This window comes from Rousettus aegyptiacus, unplaced genomic scaffold (genome assembly GCF_014176215.1).
Source record: "Rousettus aegyptiacus isolate mRouAeg1 unplaced genomic scaffold, mRouAeg1.p scaffold_m13_p_3, whole genome shotgun sequence".
In the NCBI taxonomy this organism is placed as follows: Eukaryota; Metazoa; Chordata; class Mammalia; order Chiroptera; family Pteropodidae; genus Rousettus; species Rousettus aegyptiacus.
The window spans coordinates 83,651,724-83,673,175 of NW_023416306.1; the positions used below are offsets into that span (position 1 = coordinate 83,651,724).

At 36.5% G+C, this 21,452-nt stretch overlaps 1 protein-coding gene and 2 pseudogenes across 3 annotated transcripts in view; 1 reads left to right on the forward strand and 2 right to left on the reverse strand.

The window, feature by feature from the left end:
- The window catches only part of BBS4 (Bardet-Biedl syndrome 4), a 56,430-nt gene that overhangs the window by 12,135 nt on the left and 22,843 nt on the right, over nucleotides 1-21,452 (reverse strand). The window contains exons 3-6 of one of the 3 annotated variants that reach the window (XM_016126923.2): nucleotides 11,942-12,021; nucleotides 4,066-4,129; nucleotides 1,081-1,192; nucleotides 50-122 (exon numbers count right to left, since the gene is read on the reverse strand). In XM_016126923.2, coding sequence (XP_015982409.2) covers nucleotides 50-122; nucleotides 1,081-1,192; nucleotides 4,066-4,129; nucleotides 11,942-12,021 — 329 coding nt within the window. The other 2 variants (XM_016126927.2, XM_016126926.2) reach the window with 2 other exon arrangements.
- On the forward strand, nucleotides 4,884-5,003 carry LOC118601311 (annotated as a pseudogene).
- LOC118600524 lies at nucleotides 5,433-5,551 on the reverse strand (annotated as a pseudogene).

Here is a 21,452-nt window from a genome sequence, read left to right on the forward strand (position 1 = left end):
GAACTATTAGCATGTTACTAGTAACAAAAACTTAAAGCTCCCTACTTACCCAATCTTTCTGGTTAAGTTTAGCTGCTTCATTATATACTTCAGTGGCAGCTTTATGTTTTCCCAAAAGAAATCTGTGGAATACATTTTCCATAATTATTAATGCAAAGCTTTTACGAGACTAACTCAGTTCCTGCATTTGACTCATATTCCACCCAGCAGAGAATCTGGAAACCTGCTAGTTTGGCCAGTGAGGCTGCTGTATATCAACAGCATAGCCCTCTTGGTAGGGACTGCACTGGTCGCTGCTGCAGGGCCGTGGTCCCATTCTATACCAATTTTAGTGAAAATCTTCTGCAATTGATTTTCCACATATACATATAGACCAAAACAGAAACAAGCTAAATCATATACCACGTTAAGCAAGAGCTGCCATGATTTATCACCATCGTCTATTAGGGACTTGCCCTTCCCTCCTAAGCCTAAGTCTCTTTCCTAGATCATGGATCTGGAGAGACACGGGGAAACTGGGCTCTATGCAAAGACAGTACAGGCATAAATGACAATGTAGGTAAGAGAGTGGGCATGGGAACCCCACAGAACACTTTTCTACTCTGGAGTAGTAAAGCTATTAAGTGTACCTAATGCCTTAGAAAGATTTTGGAGGTTGCTTGTATCAAGGAACCTTCAGGGCATATATATATGTCAATCAGACTCCTTCCTAAATACTTACCAAATACCTATTGTATGTCAAGTATTATGCTGAGTGTTAGATAAGAAAAATTCCATGGGTTGCCAATTAAGATTAGGGGACAGAGGGCACAAGATGTCACTATTTATATGATAAACAGTATCAGTGTTCCCCTGTCAAACTAGAAGATACAGTGTTTGATATATTCAGTTCCTTTATACAAGTTATCTCATTCTGTCAAATTTCAAATTTCCACACTCTTCAAAGTGAATCTCACTATACCTATTAAGCAACTTTCCCTCTATGTATCAGGCTGATCAGGCTGCTAGAAGCGGACTCTGACATTACACATACTTCTCTATGTGAGAGTGCCCCAAGGCTTCCAGGTGGCCAATACTCACAAAGATCTGGCCACCTGCTTGAGGTTATCAGCACACTGAGGGCTAAGAATAGCACACGTCTGAAAGAGTTCTAGGGATTCTTGGATATTTCCTTCCAAACGAAATATCAATGCTGCCAAGAAAAAGAAAACACAAAAATTATGCTGTGGGAAGAATGGAGCCTGTTATCAGAAAAACTAGAAAAGAGGAAGGTGGGAAATCATTACACAGAAATCCTTTGGATAACTGCATCTTTAATACAATAAGATAGAACTTCAGATGGGTTGAAACAAGTTGCAAAGTTGTTGGGGAAAAAAAGCTAAAACTTTTTTTTTTGAGACTTGAATGTTTTATTCTAAGAAATACCTTTACTTTGACTCAGTTAAGAAAGGAGCTTTCAATATTAGTTCTTCACTTTCCCTTTTACATTAAGGAAAAAAATATGGTCATGCTTAAAAGAGGGGAAAAGAGGGGGAAAGAGAGGGGAAAAGACATTTAAACACTTGGCAATATTTTTTAGAGGCTGAAAGAGGAGGAGGAACAAAGCCCCTTCAAGTCTGTTATTTAACGACACTGGCAAATCTTTCAGTTCAGTGATGGGTAAAAGGGGTGCACTGGCTCCTTTATCCTTCCTAGTCCTGTCAGTGTTTATAACTTGACCAACTAAACAGGCATTGTTAGCTTTGGCAAGCGGTCATTTTTCATAGTATTCTAGTGGCCCACTGCTCGCATCCCTCTTCTCAGAAGCAAGGCAGCCAGCGGAGACCCTCCTCTAAGGTCCTGTCAACTTCTTTACAGCCTTCAGGTCTTCAATCTCAATATTTCTCCTCTCCTTTTCTTTGTTGAATTATGCTGTTTGATCCTTAATATTAAGGTATTGGCTACCTGTTTCAGTTCCATCTTTGCCTCAACAATATCTGAATCTAACAGAACTTTATTGAAATTGTTTAGACTTTTCTCATTATTCTTGAGAACTTTATGAGCAAGAGCTCATCTACAGCATGCTTTCACAGTCCTGATCACAGTCCTGCTTTGCCTCTTCAAACTGGCACAGCTTCAAGTAACAGTTGTTTGTACAAAAAGCACATTCCTTATTGTTACTCTTTAAGCATTCACTGTATTACTGAGGGCATCTTTACAGTTTTTGTCTCTTATACACTGATTTCCTTCCTCTTTAAAGGTTTTAAATATTTTTTTATCTGTAATGCCCAGTTGCTGATGGTTTCAGAACCTCCTACAAGCCACCAGGCTCGCAATTGTGGAAATAGGCACAGAAGGAACTGGTGACCGCTTCTCTTGACTATTTAGTCCATCCAGATCCATTAAAATTCTTGTTATTCTGTCACTTGCTATCTGGATTCTGGTCTATTTGCAATACTTTCATAATCCACATAAGCTACCTGATACTGCTCTCAAGTTTTCTGGCCATTACTCCTCAAAGAAGAGGTGTGACTGAGAACAAAGTTCCAGAGCCTTGTTAAAATCTTGAATGCAGCCACTGAAGTTTCTTCCTTCAAGTAACATGCTGCTCTATTTGAATATAAGATACTTACACTATCCGCACTACTACTTCCTGCAGGCTCCAGCAGTGCTATCGCCTAGGAGAATCGTCCATTTTTGAACAGCTCATTGACCAAGCTCTTCAGGCTGGCTGGGCCGACGGGGTCTCTGGTGCCTCACCCACTGCCCTGGCGCCTGCTGACACTGTCCGCCCTCCCTTGGGTCCGCGGGCAGCCCCACTTGTCCACGCTGGCTCCTGACATCTAGCTCCTCCATGGTGCACCCGTCTCCCACTGCTTGCCGCCCTAGATTTTGCGCATAAGCTTTTTCTGGGTGTTGCCCATGCCACTTGGCTCCATCGCCTCTGAGAGAAGTGGATGCAGGAAGCGAGTGCTTGCAACATCAGGAGAAACTACCGGAGTGGCCGTGCAGGTGCCTGGCGTTCAGGCACGGGCCAAGCTAAAACCTTTTAAATAAGGTATTTCAAACCTACCTTACTCTGCCATTCCCAGCATCCACTACACAGATAATCAGATGCCTTGAAAATTATCCTACCAATGCTGCATAACATGAACATTCTTAGGCTTCCCCATCAGATGCTCTGTTTATCATGATAATTCACTTCCACTTGATAGTTTTCAGCGAGTACACCCAAATGGAGCAATTGTAATCATTACCCCATGTCCAACAAGGTGATTCTGGCAAAAAATGCAGTAATATTTCAGAACTGGTTTTAAGTATAGCAACCAATCAGAATCAATAATTTTTCCTAGGCCAAAATTTTCAGAAGCGTTTTCATACTTAAGTACTGGGAGGCACTGAAAGTCTGAAACTTGTGATACTGGGAATAAAAGAGCACTCTTTTGCCACGATGTCCTACATATGTCAATATCTTACCAATTATGTCAGAAAATTATATATTAATCTGAAAACTACAAAATGCAACGAATAGTAAACAAAACAATTTGTTTATAACAAAGTCTAAAAGAAAGTTTCAGGAAAAACTAAGGATGCTATTTTTGGCACTAAAGAGTAATATTTCAGGCAGTGGTTCTTATATTTGGTTTCTGATGAGTTTCATTTATTCTCTACTTTATTCTGTACACCTCTAGGTTTCTCCCCTTTGTCCTGACTCACCTTCCTAAAAATCCTCAAGGCTTTCCTCATCAATTCTAGCCTGATGATAAGGAACACTTTCGAAAACTTCTTTTGGACCTGGAACTGCTGCATGAGGAAGGGATCCTAATACCCAGTCTGAAAAACACCAGCTAGAAACTAGAAAAGGAGTGAAGAAGGATGGTAGCAATTTTTTTTTAAACAAAACTGGTTATTTCTGAGGTCAAATCGAGCACAAGAATTATGTTCTAATTTCGAAAAAACAATACTGAGTAAGATCTTTGTGGAACACTTACTTGGATATAAGCATTTCATAAGTTGTTTGCTCTTCTTCCAGAACCTAGACAAAGTGTGCATTCCTCTAGCAAGAAGAGAAGAAATATGTCTCACCTTGGACATAGATGGCATATTCACATAGCCCCTGGGTCTCCTGAAGCTGTTCTTTGATGACAACCTGAAAGAATAAAAATGTTTTTGAGTAATTAAGTATCTTCAAGAGATTTTAAGAAAAGGAAGACATGGACTAGGAGCAGATGGAAAAAAAAATCCAGGATACTAATAATTACTAATAAAGTAGTTCATTCAGATATTTTTTTAAATCCTGACTCTCTAGTACAGAAGTTGGCAAACTACGGCTCACAGGCCAAATCTAACCCACATAGCCTATTGCTGTACAGCCCTCAAGCTAAAAGTGATTTTCATATTTTTAAGGGCTATAAAATATAAGAGAATATTAAGATTATGAGACAGAGACTGTATGTGGCCTGCAAGGCCATTTGGCCCCTTACAGAAAGTTTGCCAACCTCTATCTAGACTCTAACAAGGCAAGCTAAGAAAAATAAGAAAACATCTTCAAGCACCATTGTAGATGCTCTCTACATTGCAGTGGCTCTCTAACGAGCAAAGTACAGGTTCTATCTTTCTACTATGATGGGCTAAGCTCCATGTGCTACACGAGCTTGGGGGCAAGCTCTGATTCTAACTTAGAGAATCAGGGAAGCTTTCCAGAGTAAGCAGTTTTTAAATCCTGTGTCGGCAATGGACGGAGGAGAGGTGGAGGTGACCAGGAGAGTCACAGAGAAAAAGACTTCAAATACCATGTTAAAAAGGCTGAGAGCAATGGGAAAATATTGATAAGTTTTAAGCAGTAAGTAACCTATTTGCTCTTCAGAAAAATCATTTTTGGAGCACTGTTGAAAATAGACGGAATCTATGGTCATGCCACCCTGAACATGCCCAATCCCATCTGATCTTGGAAGCTAAGCAGGGTCGGACCTGGTTAAGTAATTGGATGGGAGACCACCTAGGAAGACCAGATGCTGTAGACGTAAAAAAAGAAAAAAAAAAAAAAAGAAAAGAAAATAGATGCAAAGAAGACAAGACTAGAAGCAACATTGGTATAAGAACTCTTATGATAATTTAAATTAAAATGAAGGGGATTAACTAAAGCATGAAGAGGGGATAAAAGTGGACAATTTCAAGAGATAGTAAGAGAAAGATCTCCAGAATGATCATTATCAAGAGAAATTGGGTCAGCAGATTCTGACACAGACAGCTGGATGAATATTGTTACCTATCCCTGAGACAGGGATCAGAAAGAAGGAATAGGTTTGGAAGGAAGCAGATAAATTCGGCTACAGAAAAGATTAATTTGGACAATGGTGGCTGCCCATCCAGCCCTCGTTCTGGTGCCAGGTAATTCAGACATTCCCCATGTAAATCTTTTCTATTTTCTTCTTTATTTTTATTTTTTTTTAAGCCTACAGCACTTGGTCTTTCTAGGTGGTCTCCCATCCAAGTACTAACCAGGCTCGACCCTGCTTAGCTTCCGAGATCAGATGGGATCGGGCTTGTTCAGGGTAGCATGCCTGGAGATGGCCCCATATGAATTTTGTGTGAGCCTCTGACCCACTACTGGTGTTCCAAGATCTTTAGAAACATGGAAGAGTAAGAGATGTCCCCAGATCTCTCCCCTTGAAATAACAATAAAGTGAACGCCTACGACTCAACAAAAAACACCCAAACTTGCATACCAGCATGTCTGAACATGGGATCTGCGCATAAGAGCTACCACAGGTCAGAACCCCAGGTGTCAGGCAGTGGACTGGGAGAAATAAAGCAGCTGCCTCTCGCAGATGGGGGAGCTCCCTGTAAGAGGAGAAGGGGAGAAGGAGCGTTCCATGAGGAGCCCTGCCTGGGAAAGCTGAAGGACCCAGTCATCGGGGCAGAAAGCAGAGAAGTGGGATGGGACCGCAGAGGAACAACATTTGTTTTTTGCCAGCCAAAGCTGAAAAACCGAGGCTAAGCCACAGCCCCCAATCCCCAACCCAGAGGGCCCCTCCCCCCATACCCTCCAAAATAATCACCATGGAGCCCCAGGGGAATCTGAGCAAACACTGCTGAGACTGTCACTGACATTGACAGGGACTGAAACTGAGGGTAGTGAGCAAGATTAAATATCTACAAGAAAATTTAAAAAGCATTATTAAGACTCTATATAAAGCAGGAATCCAAGAGGCTTAGATGCCATCTACCGGAAACCAAAACAAAAGTGCCTTCTTTGCAACAGGCTAAAGAGAGATCTCTTCTTTCTGAAAAAAAAAAAAAAAAAAAAACAATAGAATACACTTCCATTAATGCCCAGGCAAAGAAATAGTCCATTAAATACCATGAACATCCAAGTGGGCAAGGCATCTCAGAAAAAAAGAGAAAAGTCTCCAGAAAATAAGCGTACAGACATAGGAATATGCAACTTAAATGATAGAGAAATCAGGATGGTACTTCTGAAAAAACTCGATGAGATCCAAAACAACTCAAATTAACAATTTCAGGAACTGAAAAAACATCTCGATGAGCAGAGCAAGGAGATTGAAACCCTCAAAAAAAAAAAACCAAATATAACTGATGGAAATGAAGAACACACTGCAAAAGTTGAAAACTGAAATAGCACGCTTGGGAATAGACTCGACCAAATGGAGGAAAGGATTAGTGATATCGAAGACAGAAATCTGTAAATAAATCAGAAGGAAGAAGAGATAAACCAAAGAATGAAAAATAATGAAAGAGAAATTCAAAACTAGCTGATACCATCAAGAGAGGAAATATAAGAATAATGAACATTATCGAAGGCGAGGAAAAGGAATAGGGATTAGAAAGCATTTCTAGACAAATACTTAACAAGAATTTCCCAAATCAAAGGAATGAGTTGGAGCTTGGAATTCAAGAAGTCAACAGAAAACCCAATTATCTCAACCCTAAAAGGCCTTCACCAAGACACATTAGATTAAAATTATCAAAAATCAACAACAAAGACAGAATTCTTAAGGCGGTCAGGGAGGAAAAAAAACAGTAACTTATAAAGGTAAACTCATTAGATTATCCTCGGACTTCTCACTGCAAACCTTACAAACCAGAAAGGAATGGAATCAAATATTTAAATTATTACGTGAAAGGAATACCAGTTTAGAATAATGTATCCATCTGAGCGCTCCTTCAGATATGAAGGAGAAATTAAGACCTTCCTAGACACAAAAATTGAGGGAATTCTCTAGTACAAGGCCTGCACTATATGAAATACTGAAAGGGGTCAGCTCACCTAAAACAAAATGAAAAAAAAAATAATAATAACACAATTAGGAGTAAAGTGACTATCAGGCAAATAAAAGCAGAGGAGTGCAATCCTCACTAAGAACAGCGTATTATAAACTTAAATAATAAGAAGAGAATTGCCATAGAAAATTATTAATAAATGTTCAGCATACATAGGGGAAAACTGAGACAACCATGACTGAAAAGGGGAGGATTCAAATACAAGAGGGTTGAAATCATACCAACCAAATTCTCTGATCATAACGCTTTGAAACTAGAGATCAACTGCAAAAAGAAATCAGGAAGAAACACAAATACCTGGAGATTAAACAACATGCTACTGAAGAATAACTGAGTCAGAAAAGAAATAAAAAGAGAGATCGAGAGATACATAGAAACAAATGATAACGATAGTACAACATATCAAAATTTTGGGGACATGACAAAAGTGGTCATAAGAGGAAAGTTCATTTCATTACAGGCCTATCTCCAAAAACAAGAATGAGCCCAAATAAACAACCTAACACTTCGTCTTAAAAAATTAGAAAAGAAAGAACAAATGAAGTGTAAAGTTAGCAGAAGGAAAGAAATTAGAGCAGAAATAAATGAAATTGAAAACACACAAAAAAAGAAAATATAAATGCAACAAAGAGCTGGTTCTTTGAGAAGATTAATAAAATTGACAAACCCCTGGCTAGACTCACTAAAGAAAAAAGAAAGGACATAAATAAACCAAATCGGGGATGAAAGAAGGGAAATGACGACTGACATCACAGAAATACAAAGGATCATACAAGAATACTATTAAAAAGTTTATAACACCAATTTAATAATCTAGAAGAAATGGACCAGTACTTAGAAAGATACAACCTTCTTAGACTGAATCAAGAAGATCTGAAAAATCTAAACAGACTGATCAGCAATTTGGAAATGGAAACAATCATCAAAAACCTACCAAAAACTAAAACGTCCAGGACCAGGTGGCTTTACCAGTGAATTCTACCAAACATTCAAAGAAGATTTAATACCTATTCTCCTCAAACTCTTCCAAAAAATCGAAGAGGAAGCATTACTTCTCAACACACTTTTATGAGGCCAATATCACTCTAATACCAAAACCTGGTAAAGATAACACAAAAAAAGAAAAGTACAGACCGATATCTCTCATGAACACAGATCCAAAAATCCTAAATAAGATACTAGCGAACCGAATACAACAACATATTAAGAAGATTATATACCATGATCAAGTAGGTTTCATCCCAGAGGCACAGGGATGGTTCAACATATGTAAATCAATTAATGTGATATACCACATAAACAAATTAAAAAATAAGAATCATATGACCATAACAATAGATGCAGAAAAAGCCTTCGACAAGATACAGCATCCATTTATGATCAAAACACTTTAAAAAATCAGTGTAGAAGGAAAGTACCTTAACATAATAAAGGTCATCTATGACAAATCCTCAGCTAACATTATACTTAAAGGTGAAAAACTAAAACCTTCCCTATAAGATCAGGAAGAAGATAAGACTGTCCACTTTCGCCACTGTTATTCAATATAACATTGGAAGTCCTAGTGAATGCAATCAGAGAAGAGAAAGATATAAAAGGCATCCCAATAGGAAACGAAGTCAAACTGTCACCATTTACAGATGATATGACTCTCTATATAGAAAACCCTAAAGACTCCAGAAGACTACTAGAAACAATGAGCAAATACAGTAAAGTTTCTGGATACAAAATCAGCGTTCAAAAATCCATAGCGTTCCTATACTCTAATAATGAAGTGTCAGAAAAAGAAGTGCAAAAAATAATTCCTTTTGCAATTGCAACAAAAAGAATAAAATACCTAGGGATAAATTTAATTAAACAAGTGAAGGACTTATATAATGAAAACTAGAAGACCTTATTAAAAGAAATCGAAGAAGATACACAGAAATGGAAAGATATTCCATGTTCCTGAATTGGAAGAATCAACATAGTTAAAATGACCATATTACCTAAAGCATTATACAGATTTAATGCAATCCCCATCAAAATCTCGTCGACATTTTTTAAAGAAATAGAACAAAAAAAATCATCAGATTTGTATGGAAGCACAAAAGACCTCGAATTTTCAAAGCCATCCTAAGAAAAAAGAACGAGGCTGGAGGCATCACTTTGCCTGACTTCAAAATATACTACAAACGACAGTAATCAAAACGGTATGGTATTGGCAGCAAAACAGACACATGAACCAGTGGAACAGAATCGAGAGTCCAAAGTGAACCCATATTTATATGGACAAATAATTTTTTAACAAAAAAGTCAAAAACATACAGTAGAGAAAGGAAAGCCTTTTCAATAAATAGTGCTGGGAAAACTAGAAAGCCACCTGCAAAAGAATCAAACTAGACTGTTGTCGAGCACCACACCAAAATTAACTCAAAATGGAATAAGGAACTGAATATAAGACCTTAAACAATAAAACGCATAGAAGAAAACATAGGAACTAAGCTCAAGGACCTTGAACTTAAAGAAGATTTTATGAATTTGACCTTAAAAACAAGGGAAGTAAAAGGTAAAATAAATGAATGGGACTACATCAAACTAAAAAGCTCTGCTCAGCAAAAGAAATTGTCAACAAGGTAAAAAGAAAACCATCTGAATGGAAAAATATATTTGCAAGCAACACCTTCGATAAGGGCCTAATATCCAAAATATATAAAGAACTCATACAGCTCAATAACAACAAAAAAACAAATGATCCAGTCAAAAAATGGGCAGAGGACCTGAACAGACACTTCTCCCTAGGGGACATACAAATGGCCAACAAATATATGAAAAGACACTCAACATCACTAGCTATTAGGGAAATGCAAATCAAAACCACAATGAGATACCATCTCACACCTAACCTGTTAGAATAGTTATAATCAACAGAACAAATAATAACAAATGTTGGAGAGGATGCAGAGAAAAAGGACCCTTATACACTGCTGGTGAGACTGCAAATTGGTACAGCCACTGTGGAAAATAGTATGGAGGGTCCTCAAAAAACTAAGAATTGATCTGCCATATGATCCAGCAATCCCTGTACTGGGTATTTATCCCAAAGACTTGAAAACCTATATCCAAAAAAATTTTTGCACACCGATGTTCATAGCAGCATTATTCACGGTGGTCAGGACATGGAATCAACCAAGTGTCCTATGATAGATGATTAGCTAAAGAAGCTGTGATACATATATACAATGGAATATTATTCAGCCATAAGAAGAGATGAAATACTGCCATTTGCGACAACATGGATGGAACTCAAGATAACCATGCTAAGTGAAATAAGCCAGACAGAAAAAGTTGAAGATCACATATCACTTATATGTGATATAAACCTAAAAGCAACAAATGAGCAGGACAAATAAACAGAGACTCATAGACATGGGATATAAGCTAGTGGTCACCAGAGGACTAGAGACTAGAGGTTATTAGTGGGGTGGGGGAGGAAGAGGGAGGTAGATGGGGTAAAGGGGGTCATATATAGGGTTTAGGAGGAGGGTAAAGTGGGTAAAGGGGATCAAATATATGGTAGCTGAAGGAAACTGGACTTTGGGTGGTAAACACACAATAGAATATACAGATGTCAAACGATAATGTACACCTGAAAATTATATAATTGTATTAACCAATGTTACCCCAATAAACTTAATTTAAAAAATAAAAGAAAAAGAAAAGATTAATTTGAAATGCCTGCGAAGCATCCAGTAGGTATCAGATTGGTCTGGAGAGCAGGAGGAAGTATATGGAAAGAGCAGAGAAAGGGGTCAAAGATAGGAACGGCCTCAATTCTTAAGAAATAAGAAGAGGAAGAAAAGCCAAAAAAAAAAAAAAAAAAAAAAAAAGGGAAAGAAAAAAAGAAACAAGAGAAAGTGGTCAAAAAAGGAAAAGGGAAACAATGAGAGGATAATACTACAGAAGTAAGAAACCTTTTAGGATTCAGATTGGTAATAAACATTGCCAGTTCTGTGCACTGCCATAGCTATAAATGTCATAGGTATAAATTAAAAACTACAACCTTAGAGACATTACAAATTTCTGCATGAGAAAAAAAGACAATACCAAAGATGTATTTTGCTTGTTAAAACTACAGTCTGTCAGCAAGTATGTAACATTCAGTATGTTACAAAGATACAGTTTAGAGAAAAGGAAATACAGATGGCTTTTAAATATACAAATGATCAAGCTCACCGTAAAATAAAACTAAATATATAAAATCATTTTTCACCTATCCAGAGATCAAAAAGTGAAATACCAAGCTGTGGTGAATATCACCCCTCCACCATAAGACTACCAAGTCCCAGAGAGTGGCTGCCCTTCAGCCTGGTCTTGATATAAGAAGACACATGGAACATACTGGAACCTGACCCACAACCTCTAATCAAACCCAACCAACTCAAAGCCAATATGAAGGCCCAATAAATAAATGTGTATTGTTGGAGGCCACTGAAAATTTAAGGCTCATTGTTAAGGGGCATTATCATAGCAAAAGCTAACAAATACATAGAGTTTGGGGAAACAAGAATTTATACATTATTAGTGGAATATGAACCACCACAAACTGTGTGGCAGACATTGCTAGCTGCCTAACTAAAGTCTGCCTCTCATTGTCTCTATCATTGCAGTCTCTCACCTTGCATGCTTCATAATCCTTCCGGATATAGTGGAGATGTATCAACCAGTTCTGCTTCTCCAAAATAGGGAACTCTGGAGCTGGGCAGCATATTTTAACAAAACAAATAACACAGTCATTGTTAGATTTTCCCCTTTATCACTGTCCTCGTGTCTATACTAACCAGAAGCATATGGCAATATCACATTAAATTCTTCATTCTTGACCATAAAAATACAGGGCATCAGAAATGTACTGATTATTAAACTAAGAGATACTTGTCCTACTATACACATTAAATATATGCTTCTTTCACTTTTTATAGCTTGTAATGTCAGTTTTTTGAATGATAACGTGACCTAAAAAAAAAATCATTCTTTGTCTCTTCTCCCCTCTCTCTCTCCCCCTGGTTATAGAAAGTAATTATGAAAACTTTCTAAAGAATATTTCAGGAATGTTACTAACAAAAAATATGTAACATAGTTAATGTCATATCTAATCAGAGGACAAAAATATTTTATATAGTTAAACACAGTTTTATCAATAGCTCAAATGTGAATACTACTGTTCAGGAGTGAAAAAGAATCTACTTGAGTCATTAAAAATGATTCATGATAGAGAAACCATAAAATGAGTTACTTTCCCTTTGAATTCAAAAGTTTAAAATATAGGTAAAAATTCATTAAGAAATTACTTGTCTATGGTAACAAGGAGAAGGATTCACACCAACCTCAGGATAGTGGTGATCTCAAGGAAGGGAGAGAGAAGAATGGGATCAGGAAAAGATAAAAAAGAGACATCATCTCTTTAATGCTTTACTTCTCAAAAAATAAAGAACTCAAAAGTACACATGACTAAATGTTTTTATTTATTAAATCTTTACAGTGAGTAGTACGTGTGAGTCTGTATTTTTTAATGCACTTGAATACACGTTTGAGATATTCCCTAATTTTTAAAAATGTAAAAGAAAGGATACAGCAGGGGAAGAGAGGAAAATGATTTGTAATCATTTGCAGTCATTCTGTACCAGAACCTTAGAAGATACATTGATAGAAAATCTAAAACTTATATGTCCATAATATGACAGGAAGGAAAAAAGCTTACTGTGACCCAGGGTCATTGTGTTGCTGGGACACAAAAATTAAGTAGTAATGCTGCTTACTCCTTTCCAAGAATAGGGACTATTAATGGTACTTGTAAAATGAAATCATGGATATGCTTTTATATGCCAGAAAAAAAAAAAGATAAAATTTTAAGCAACTGACTCTTTGTCTTCCAATCACCCCATTCTCTGAGTTACAGCACCCTTCTTCTAGTCAACAAGGGCATATTTGAGATTGTTCAATGACTTTTGTCTCCTTTCTTCTCTTACCCCAAGTCCTATCAATCACTAGATCTTAGCCATTAATATTCTCTGACTAGCCATTCCAGAATTAAATTCCTACTAAAGGCTATACCAATAAACAAGTTTAAAGACAGGGGTACGTGTGAGTGTAAAGTTGGTCAAGAAATACACTGTAGTGAATAGTTCTGGGACCGGTGGCTCACCAAGTAATCTTAGACCAACCCTCTAAAGGGAAAGAGTAAAAGAAGAGACACTGAAGCCTTTCAGTTTACTGTATCACTAAGTATCATTGCTTCTATAGCCCGAAAGATAAATTTATAAAATGCAAATGGGTGTCTTGCCTATTATTAAAATCTTACAATAAAAGATGTTTTTTTTTTTTTTTAATGTTCCCTGGGTGAAAACTGGAGGGAAAAAATGTTCAATTTGTAAGGTAGCTCAAAGACTCAGAGGCTCAAGAAGTAGAGCCCTAGGGATTAGAAAAAGGGAAGGTACCACCAAATCTAAATGCTTAAAGGTCATTTCATATTCCTGGAGATAAAGTTTATCTAAAAGCTAAAAGAACTTTAGCTTCATGAAAGACTTTAGAACTCAATTCAGTGCTTCATAACTGTCCTTTATATTAACTTTGTGATCATGGAAAATTTACAGTTTCCTCATCTATAAAAGACTCATTTATTCAATCAACAAATATTCTCTGAGTACCTACCATGTGTTAGGCACTGTTGCTGGCACTGGGGATACAAAAGCATACAAAACTGACCCTCTCTTTCCGGAACATTATAATTGGTTGCAGGGTGGTGAATAGGTAGGTCAGAGAGTGCTAGCAGAAGGGATAGATGATAATAAGTTTTATATATATTTATGAGTGGTATTTTTCTGTGGATAAAAATAAATCAGGGAAGAGGGACAGGGCACTCAAAGCAGGGGATTACACTTCGAAATAGGAGTGCCAGGGAATAAAATACTCATCCTCACAGAGTTGTGAAGATAAGATGACTACATATAGGGAGAGGAAGAGGGAAAGAGAGAGACAGAGGGAGATTAATTCAAATAGTGTCTAGTACATCCTAAGCTCTAAAGAAGTGTTAGCTGTTGTTGCTGTTATTTTTGTTATCATTATTATTGGTTATTTTCAAAGATAAGGGAATTCTGGATACCTCAGAAATCCTAGAGTCTATGAATCTTGAATTTATGGTTAGAATTTTACCTGCAAATATGTAACTTGAATTTCTTGTATTCCAAATCATTGCTCACTCCAATTCCCCCAACAAACAGGAATACTGGTGATTACATGCCTTTACAAGTATTCTGAGAATTACCTATTTGAAAAATCCTCTAAAAAAGGTATGTAACTGCAAAGTAGACCCTCCTCTATTTCACGGCAGAGCCAGGTGGTCATCTCCAACATTACACTTTAGGAACCTATATGACCATGGCGGTCAAGTGACCATGCAGATGATTTAGGATCGCCTACCTAGTCCTAAAAAAATGACCTTGCTCCTACACTGCTCCGTCCTCCACAACTGATGGCTGGTTGTAAAAAGACCTCATTCATATCCCCAGCTCCCACACTGCTCCTCCACCATCGCCAAGGCAGTGGGGGGTGGAAGGCTGGCAACCTGGCAACCATACTCCCTTGGCCCTTCTCTTCTGTCTCCATTCTACTCTTCTGTGACATTTTTTTCTTTTCACCTTTAAGGATATACCAGACTTCTATCTTAAACAATTCTATAACTGAATAAACATGATACCAAAAGAATTCTTCCTCCCTACAACTTGCCTAATTCTCTCAGGAATAGCCTGAACTCAAAACTTTACATTAAACTTTGATTAATGCTAGAAAATATCATCCTGGATATATGAAGGCTGAGAATAAAATTATTGTGCTTTAAATTTTTAGTTGAAAGTTTTTCTAAAATGACTATGGCTTTTGTAAGTACATTATAAATGAGCCCTTGCTCTCCCTTCCTTCTGCCAGTTCCTCCTACTTGCTAATCCAGGCAGAAAATGTTGACACAGGAGCCTGGGAAAGGATCTCTTCCATGGCTAGCAGACATATAGCACATAGAACTTTTATATGTAGAATTCTAATCTTGATTCAGTACCAGCCTTCTATGGGATCTAGAACACGTTACTTAAATTCTCTGAGCCTCCATTTTTCCCCCTATAATTTTCACTGGAAAATTATTTAAAAATCTGAAGTGGTCATTCAATAAATGTTAATTTCCTAATGTTATAATAGGAATTATAACACTCTTTTACCTCAGCGTATTATGTGGGAAATCAAAGGACACAACAAATCTTGAAAAAAATGTAAATGTAAGACATTTTTTATTACTATCAATTTGATCTCTGTATGAGTCTAATGAGGAAACACAGAAATCACTTGAGGATTTAAAACAGAGGGACTTCATTGCAGTGTGCAATAATGGAAGAAATAAGAGGCCCAACCGTGAACAGTGAGACAAATCAGAGGTTAGTGAGCACGGGAGCAAAAAGCCAGTATTAGCTCGAGACCTCAGGGAGGAAAAGTGTTGCTACCAGTATCCAGGGCTGAAGTTGCCTGGAGGAACCTGAAAACTCAGATGATCTAAATGGCAGAGGCAACAGAAGAGATGCTTCCATAGGCCACCTCACTCCTCCAGCTTCCCCAAGCAAAAAGAAAGAGGGGAAAGCCCTTGCTCTCCCTTCCTTCTCCCAGTTCCTCCTACTTGCTAATCCAGGCAGAAACTGTTGACACAGGAGCCTGGGAAAGAACGAAGCCCACAAGGGTCTGCTCCTCACAAAACAGAGAAAGGAAGGGTGAGGAATGGATCGGAAGGCCAACAGGCCCAGATTCAGCAGAACCATCAACTTTGTTCAGGAACATAAATGATGATGAAGAAAGAGACTGGACTGAATCAGTATTCACCCAGGGATACATGCTAGAAGCTGGCTTTAAAAATATATATATTATTAAATGGCTTGCTATCCAACCTGTTTGTTTCTCATGAGCTTAAAATAGGATAAGAAAAATTTATATAAAAGACCGATTATGGTTTTATTATACATCCTAGATTATTTAAAATTATTTTACTTTCTCAAATCAGATCTTATTAACTACATATTATTATTTTTTAGGAGAACATGAGTGTGTATAGCTCTCCATATGTATTTTACATATTTTATTTATGCTTATATTTTTTACTTATGCATAGTATAAATATATGTAACTTATTTATATATTTGACATACATATATATCAAAGTATCTTCTCTCTTATTATTCCACTGAATGTTCCCATGAGTCTAGTGAGCCATGCAATTCAGGGACTATCGCACATTAAGAATGAGGAAATTAAGACTCTAGAGGTTCAGTGATTTGCCTACATCTAATTAATGAAAGAGGAAGGACTATACCCAGGTTTCCAAGGTTACTCATTAAATTACAACAAGTTTCTGCCCAATTGTAAAGGAGTTTCTAATTTCAAAACTGAGGTGGTTGGGCTGTCAACTAGACATAACTTAGTAACACAAAATTAACAATGATTTTAAATTTTTTCTATTATTCTAAAAAAAGGAAAACAGGACTTTTAATATATTAAAATGGCAACATTTTCCAATTAAAAATCATAAGTAGTTAGGTTTTTAAAAATACATACTTATGGTAAAACAAAATTGACAGGGCAGAGCGAGTATTAACAGACTCACCCTCTCCATTCCTCCACTTCACTAGAGTTCAGTGAAGAGTTTCTTAAGTATTTTCTAAGGAATTTCTAGGAATATATAAGCATAGGGACAAAAATGTACATGTGTACATGTACAAAAGGGGATTATATTAAATGTATTTGGAAACTGTTTGCTTATGTCTATTAAAACTAATTATAGGTATGGTCCTTCCCGGTGGCCCAGCTATTCTACTCCTAGGTATATATGTTTAACCAAAAAACGTATCTGAAACTTCATGGTGGGATTATGTATAACATCTCAAAATGAAAGTATCCCAATGTTCATCAAGAGTAAAATGAATAAACTGGACTATAGCCTCACAATGGAATACTATGCAACAATGAAAAAGACAATTACTACTACATGCAACACCACCACAAACATAGAAGTGAGACATAAAAAAAATTACATACTGAATTATTCCATATTTATGAAGTTCAAAAGCAGGGAAAACTGATCTACATGATAGAAGTTAGATACAAGTTAGATACATAAACCACCTTAATGACTGGTAGGGAGCATGAGGGAGGTTCTGAGATGCTGATAATGTTCTATAGCTTAATCAAAATAGTGATTACACAGATATGTTCACTTTGTAAAAATTTACTGAGCTGCACAATTATGTTTTATGCACTTTCCAATATGTATGATATATGTCAATAAAAAAAAAAGTGTCAGGAGTCAAATTTAACACCTTCACAAACAAAAAAAAATTAATTTTTCCAATACTAATGCAGAAGAGGAGGGGGCACACAACTAAGTCTGAAGGTAAGGATCAAGATTTCCTAAACAAGACACCAAAGGTATTAATCATAAAAGAAAAAAATCCACCTCATAAAATTAAAACTTCTGATCATCAAAACATGTGTTAAGAAAGTAAAAAGGTAGGACAGGAGAGGGTGGAGGGAAATCACAATAAAAACAATAGACGAAGGACTTGCATCCAGAATATATAATAAATTCTTTCAAATCAGTAATAAGCCAATAATCAAATTTTAAAATAGGCAAAAGACTTGAACATTACTTTCACAAAGGAAATGACCTATAAGTACATGAAAAGGTGTTCAATATCAGTAGTTATCACGCAAATTTAAGTTACAATAGGATACTATGATGACATACCCATCAGCATGTCTAATATGAAAAAGACTGATAGTATCACATGTTGACAAGAATTTACAGCAACCAGAATTCTCATAATTGCTGATGAGATAGAAAACTGTACAACCACTTTGGGAAATAGTTTGGCAGTATCTTATAAAGTTAAAACATATACTCTCCATATGACCCAGCAATTCCACTCCCTAGTTATTTACTGTAGAGAAATGAAAACATATGCCCACCCCACCCCACCACACACACACACACACACACACAGTGTAAATGAATGTTCACAGAAGCTTTCATATAATAGTCAAAAACTGGAAACAACACAGATGTTCAACAGGAGAATGGATAAACTGGTATGTTCATACAGAAGAACACTAGATAGCAGTTAAAAAGACCTACTGATACAGATAACATGGATGAATCTTTAAAACATACGTTGAGTAAAAGATGCCAAAAGCTAAATAGCATATATGTATGATTCCCTTTGTAAGAAGTACAAGCACAGATGAAATTAACTTATAGGAACAAATCAGAATGATGGTTCCCTCTAGGGAATCAAAGAGAGGAGAGACCAGAAAGGGGGATGAGGAAACTTTCTCGGTGATGAAAATGTTTAACTTGATCTGAGTGATGATTATACGAACATAAATATTTGTCAAAATTCAAGAGTTGGGCACATAAGATTAGTAGATTTTACTAGCATTGGAGAAAAAATGAGATATGAATTAAAGGGTAAATCTGTTCCTCACAAAATATAACAGAATTACCATATGATCCAGCAATTCCATTTCTGAGTATATACCAAAAACAAACAAACAAAAAACAACAACAACAAACAAAGCAGATAACTCTTTTCTGCAGTTGCTACTAAGGTACTCAGTCCTTCCAAGAAAGCTAAGGTCACATTGGGGTGAGGCCCTCACTTAATCCAGCAAACAGAATCCCATGTGGGAGCCACCAGCCTGGCATTTCCACCTGCATCTACTCAGCCCTCATCCTGCACAGTGATGAGGTGACGGTCATGAAGGATAAGACTGACACTCTCCTAAGAGCAGCCGGTATAAATGTTAAACATTTCTGGCCAGGCTCCAGCCATCATCGACATGGGGAAGCCTCATCTACAATGCAGGGGCTAGTGGCCCTGCCCCAGCCAGAGGTTCTGCCTTCTCTACCACTGCTGCCCCAGCTGAGGAAAAGAAAGTGGACACAAAGAAATAAAAACCTGAGGAGTCCCATGAAAACATGGGCTAGGTAGGGCCTTTTTAACCTCTTTTGTAACATGTTCAACAAAAAGCTGAACCTCTTTTGTAACATGTTCAACAAAAAGCTGAACTCAAAAAAGAAAAAACAGAGACTCAAACAGATACTTATACACTTACATTCATAGCTGTGTTATTGACAATAACCAAAAGGTAAAAGAAACCTAAATGTCCAACAGATGAACAGATAAATAAAATATGGTATACACACACAAAGGAATATTATTTAGCCTTAAAAAAGAATTAAATTCCAACATATGCTACAACATGGATAAACCTTGAAGACATTATTGCTAAGTGTAATAAGACATAAAAGGATAAATATTGTATGATCTCTCTTATATAAGGTATATAGACTAGTCAAATCCATAAAGTAAAATGGTAGTGGATTAAAAAAAAGTCACACACACAGACAGGAATATTATTTAGCATAAAAAAAAGGAAATTCTAACACTTGCTGTATGGATGACACTTGAGAGCATTATGCTAAATGAAATAGACAGAGAAGGAAAAATAATGTGATCTCATTTACATGTGGAATCTTAAAAAAACAAATTCGGAGATAAAGAGAACAGACTGGTGGTTGCCAGAGTTGGGGAGTGGGTGAAATGGGTGAAGGAGGTCAAAAGGTACAAACTTCAAGTTACAAGATAAATAAGTTCTGAGGATGTAAAGTACACCATAGTGACTAATGTTAACAATACTGTAACGTCTATCTGAAAGCTGCTAAAAGAGTAGATCTTAAAAATTATCATAAGAAAAAAACATTTTTGTAACTATGTATAGTGATGGATGTTAACTAAACTTACTGTAGTAATCATTTTGCAATATAAACATCACGTGTAAAAAGCATCATGCTGTACACCTAAAACTAATACAATGGTTTATGTCATCTCAGTAAAACTGGAAAAAAGACAAAAGGAAAGTAGACTGTTAGGGGGAGCAATGGGGAGTTTTTATTTAATGAGAACAAAGTTTCAGTTTGATAAGATGGAAGAGTCTGGAGATGGATAGCGGGGATGGTTGCAGAACAATGTGAATGTACTTAATTATACAGAACCATATACTTTAAAATGGTTGAAATGAAAAATTTTATGTTATACATTTTGCCACAGTAAAAAAAAAAAATCAATGCTGAGCAAGCTCATCAGTTTAATCAGTAGAGCAGCAGGGCAAAAGCTAGATGTCAAGAGGCTAAGGAAACAGAGCTGAAGATAATAGAGACACTTAAAATAATCTATCCTTTCATAAAACAAATCAGTGAAAGTCATTTACTGTCACAGTAGAAACAGTGAAGTGAGATAACTATGCTATGGGAGCAAGTTCATATGAATTGTAAATTTAATTAGATAACATCTAAATTACCTTCTAATTCTACAATTCAGCATACACAAGACTAAAACATAGAGGGAAAAAGATATCGGTAATGTCGAAAGCATGCATCTATAAACTGATCACTGGGAACCAAATATATAGGTATTATTTAGTCTGTAGAAGGAATTGCTACATATAGTGTAGGAAACAGCATATTTCTAGAATATCAGTAACATTCCCAAACTCCAAAATATTTTAACTCTTTAATTAATGACATATAAAAATACTCTGGAAACAATCCAAGTGTACATGAACATATAAAATGATAAACAAAATGTGGTTTATACATACAAGGGAATATTATTCGACCTTAAAAAGGAATGAAATTCTGTACAACATGCTAAAAAAATGATGAACCTTAAAAACATTATGCTAAGTGAAAAAAGCCAGACACAAAAGGACAATATTAAATATTGTATGATTCCACTTACATGAATACCTAGAATAGGCAAATTCATATAGGAAGAACGTAGAACAGGAGTTGTTACCAGGGGCTAGAGCATTGTATCCAGGGACTAGGGAAATGGGAGTTACCGCTTAATGGGTACAGAGTTTCTGTTTGTGGTGATGAAAATTTTTGCAAATAGATTGTGGAGAGTTGCGATACATGGTGAATTAATGTCACTGAATTGTACACTTAAAAATGGTTAAAGAGGTAAATTTTATGTTTTGCCATAATAAAAAAAAATTCTTCTATTAAAAAACTACTCTAAAAGCAAACCTCAAGTTGAGAT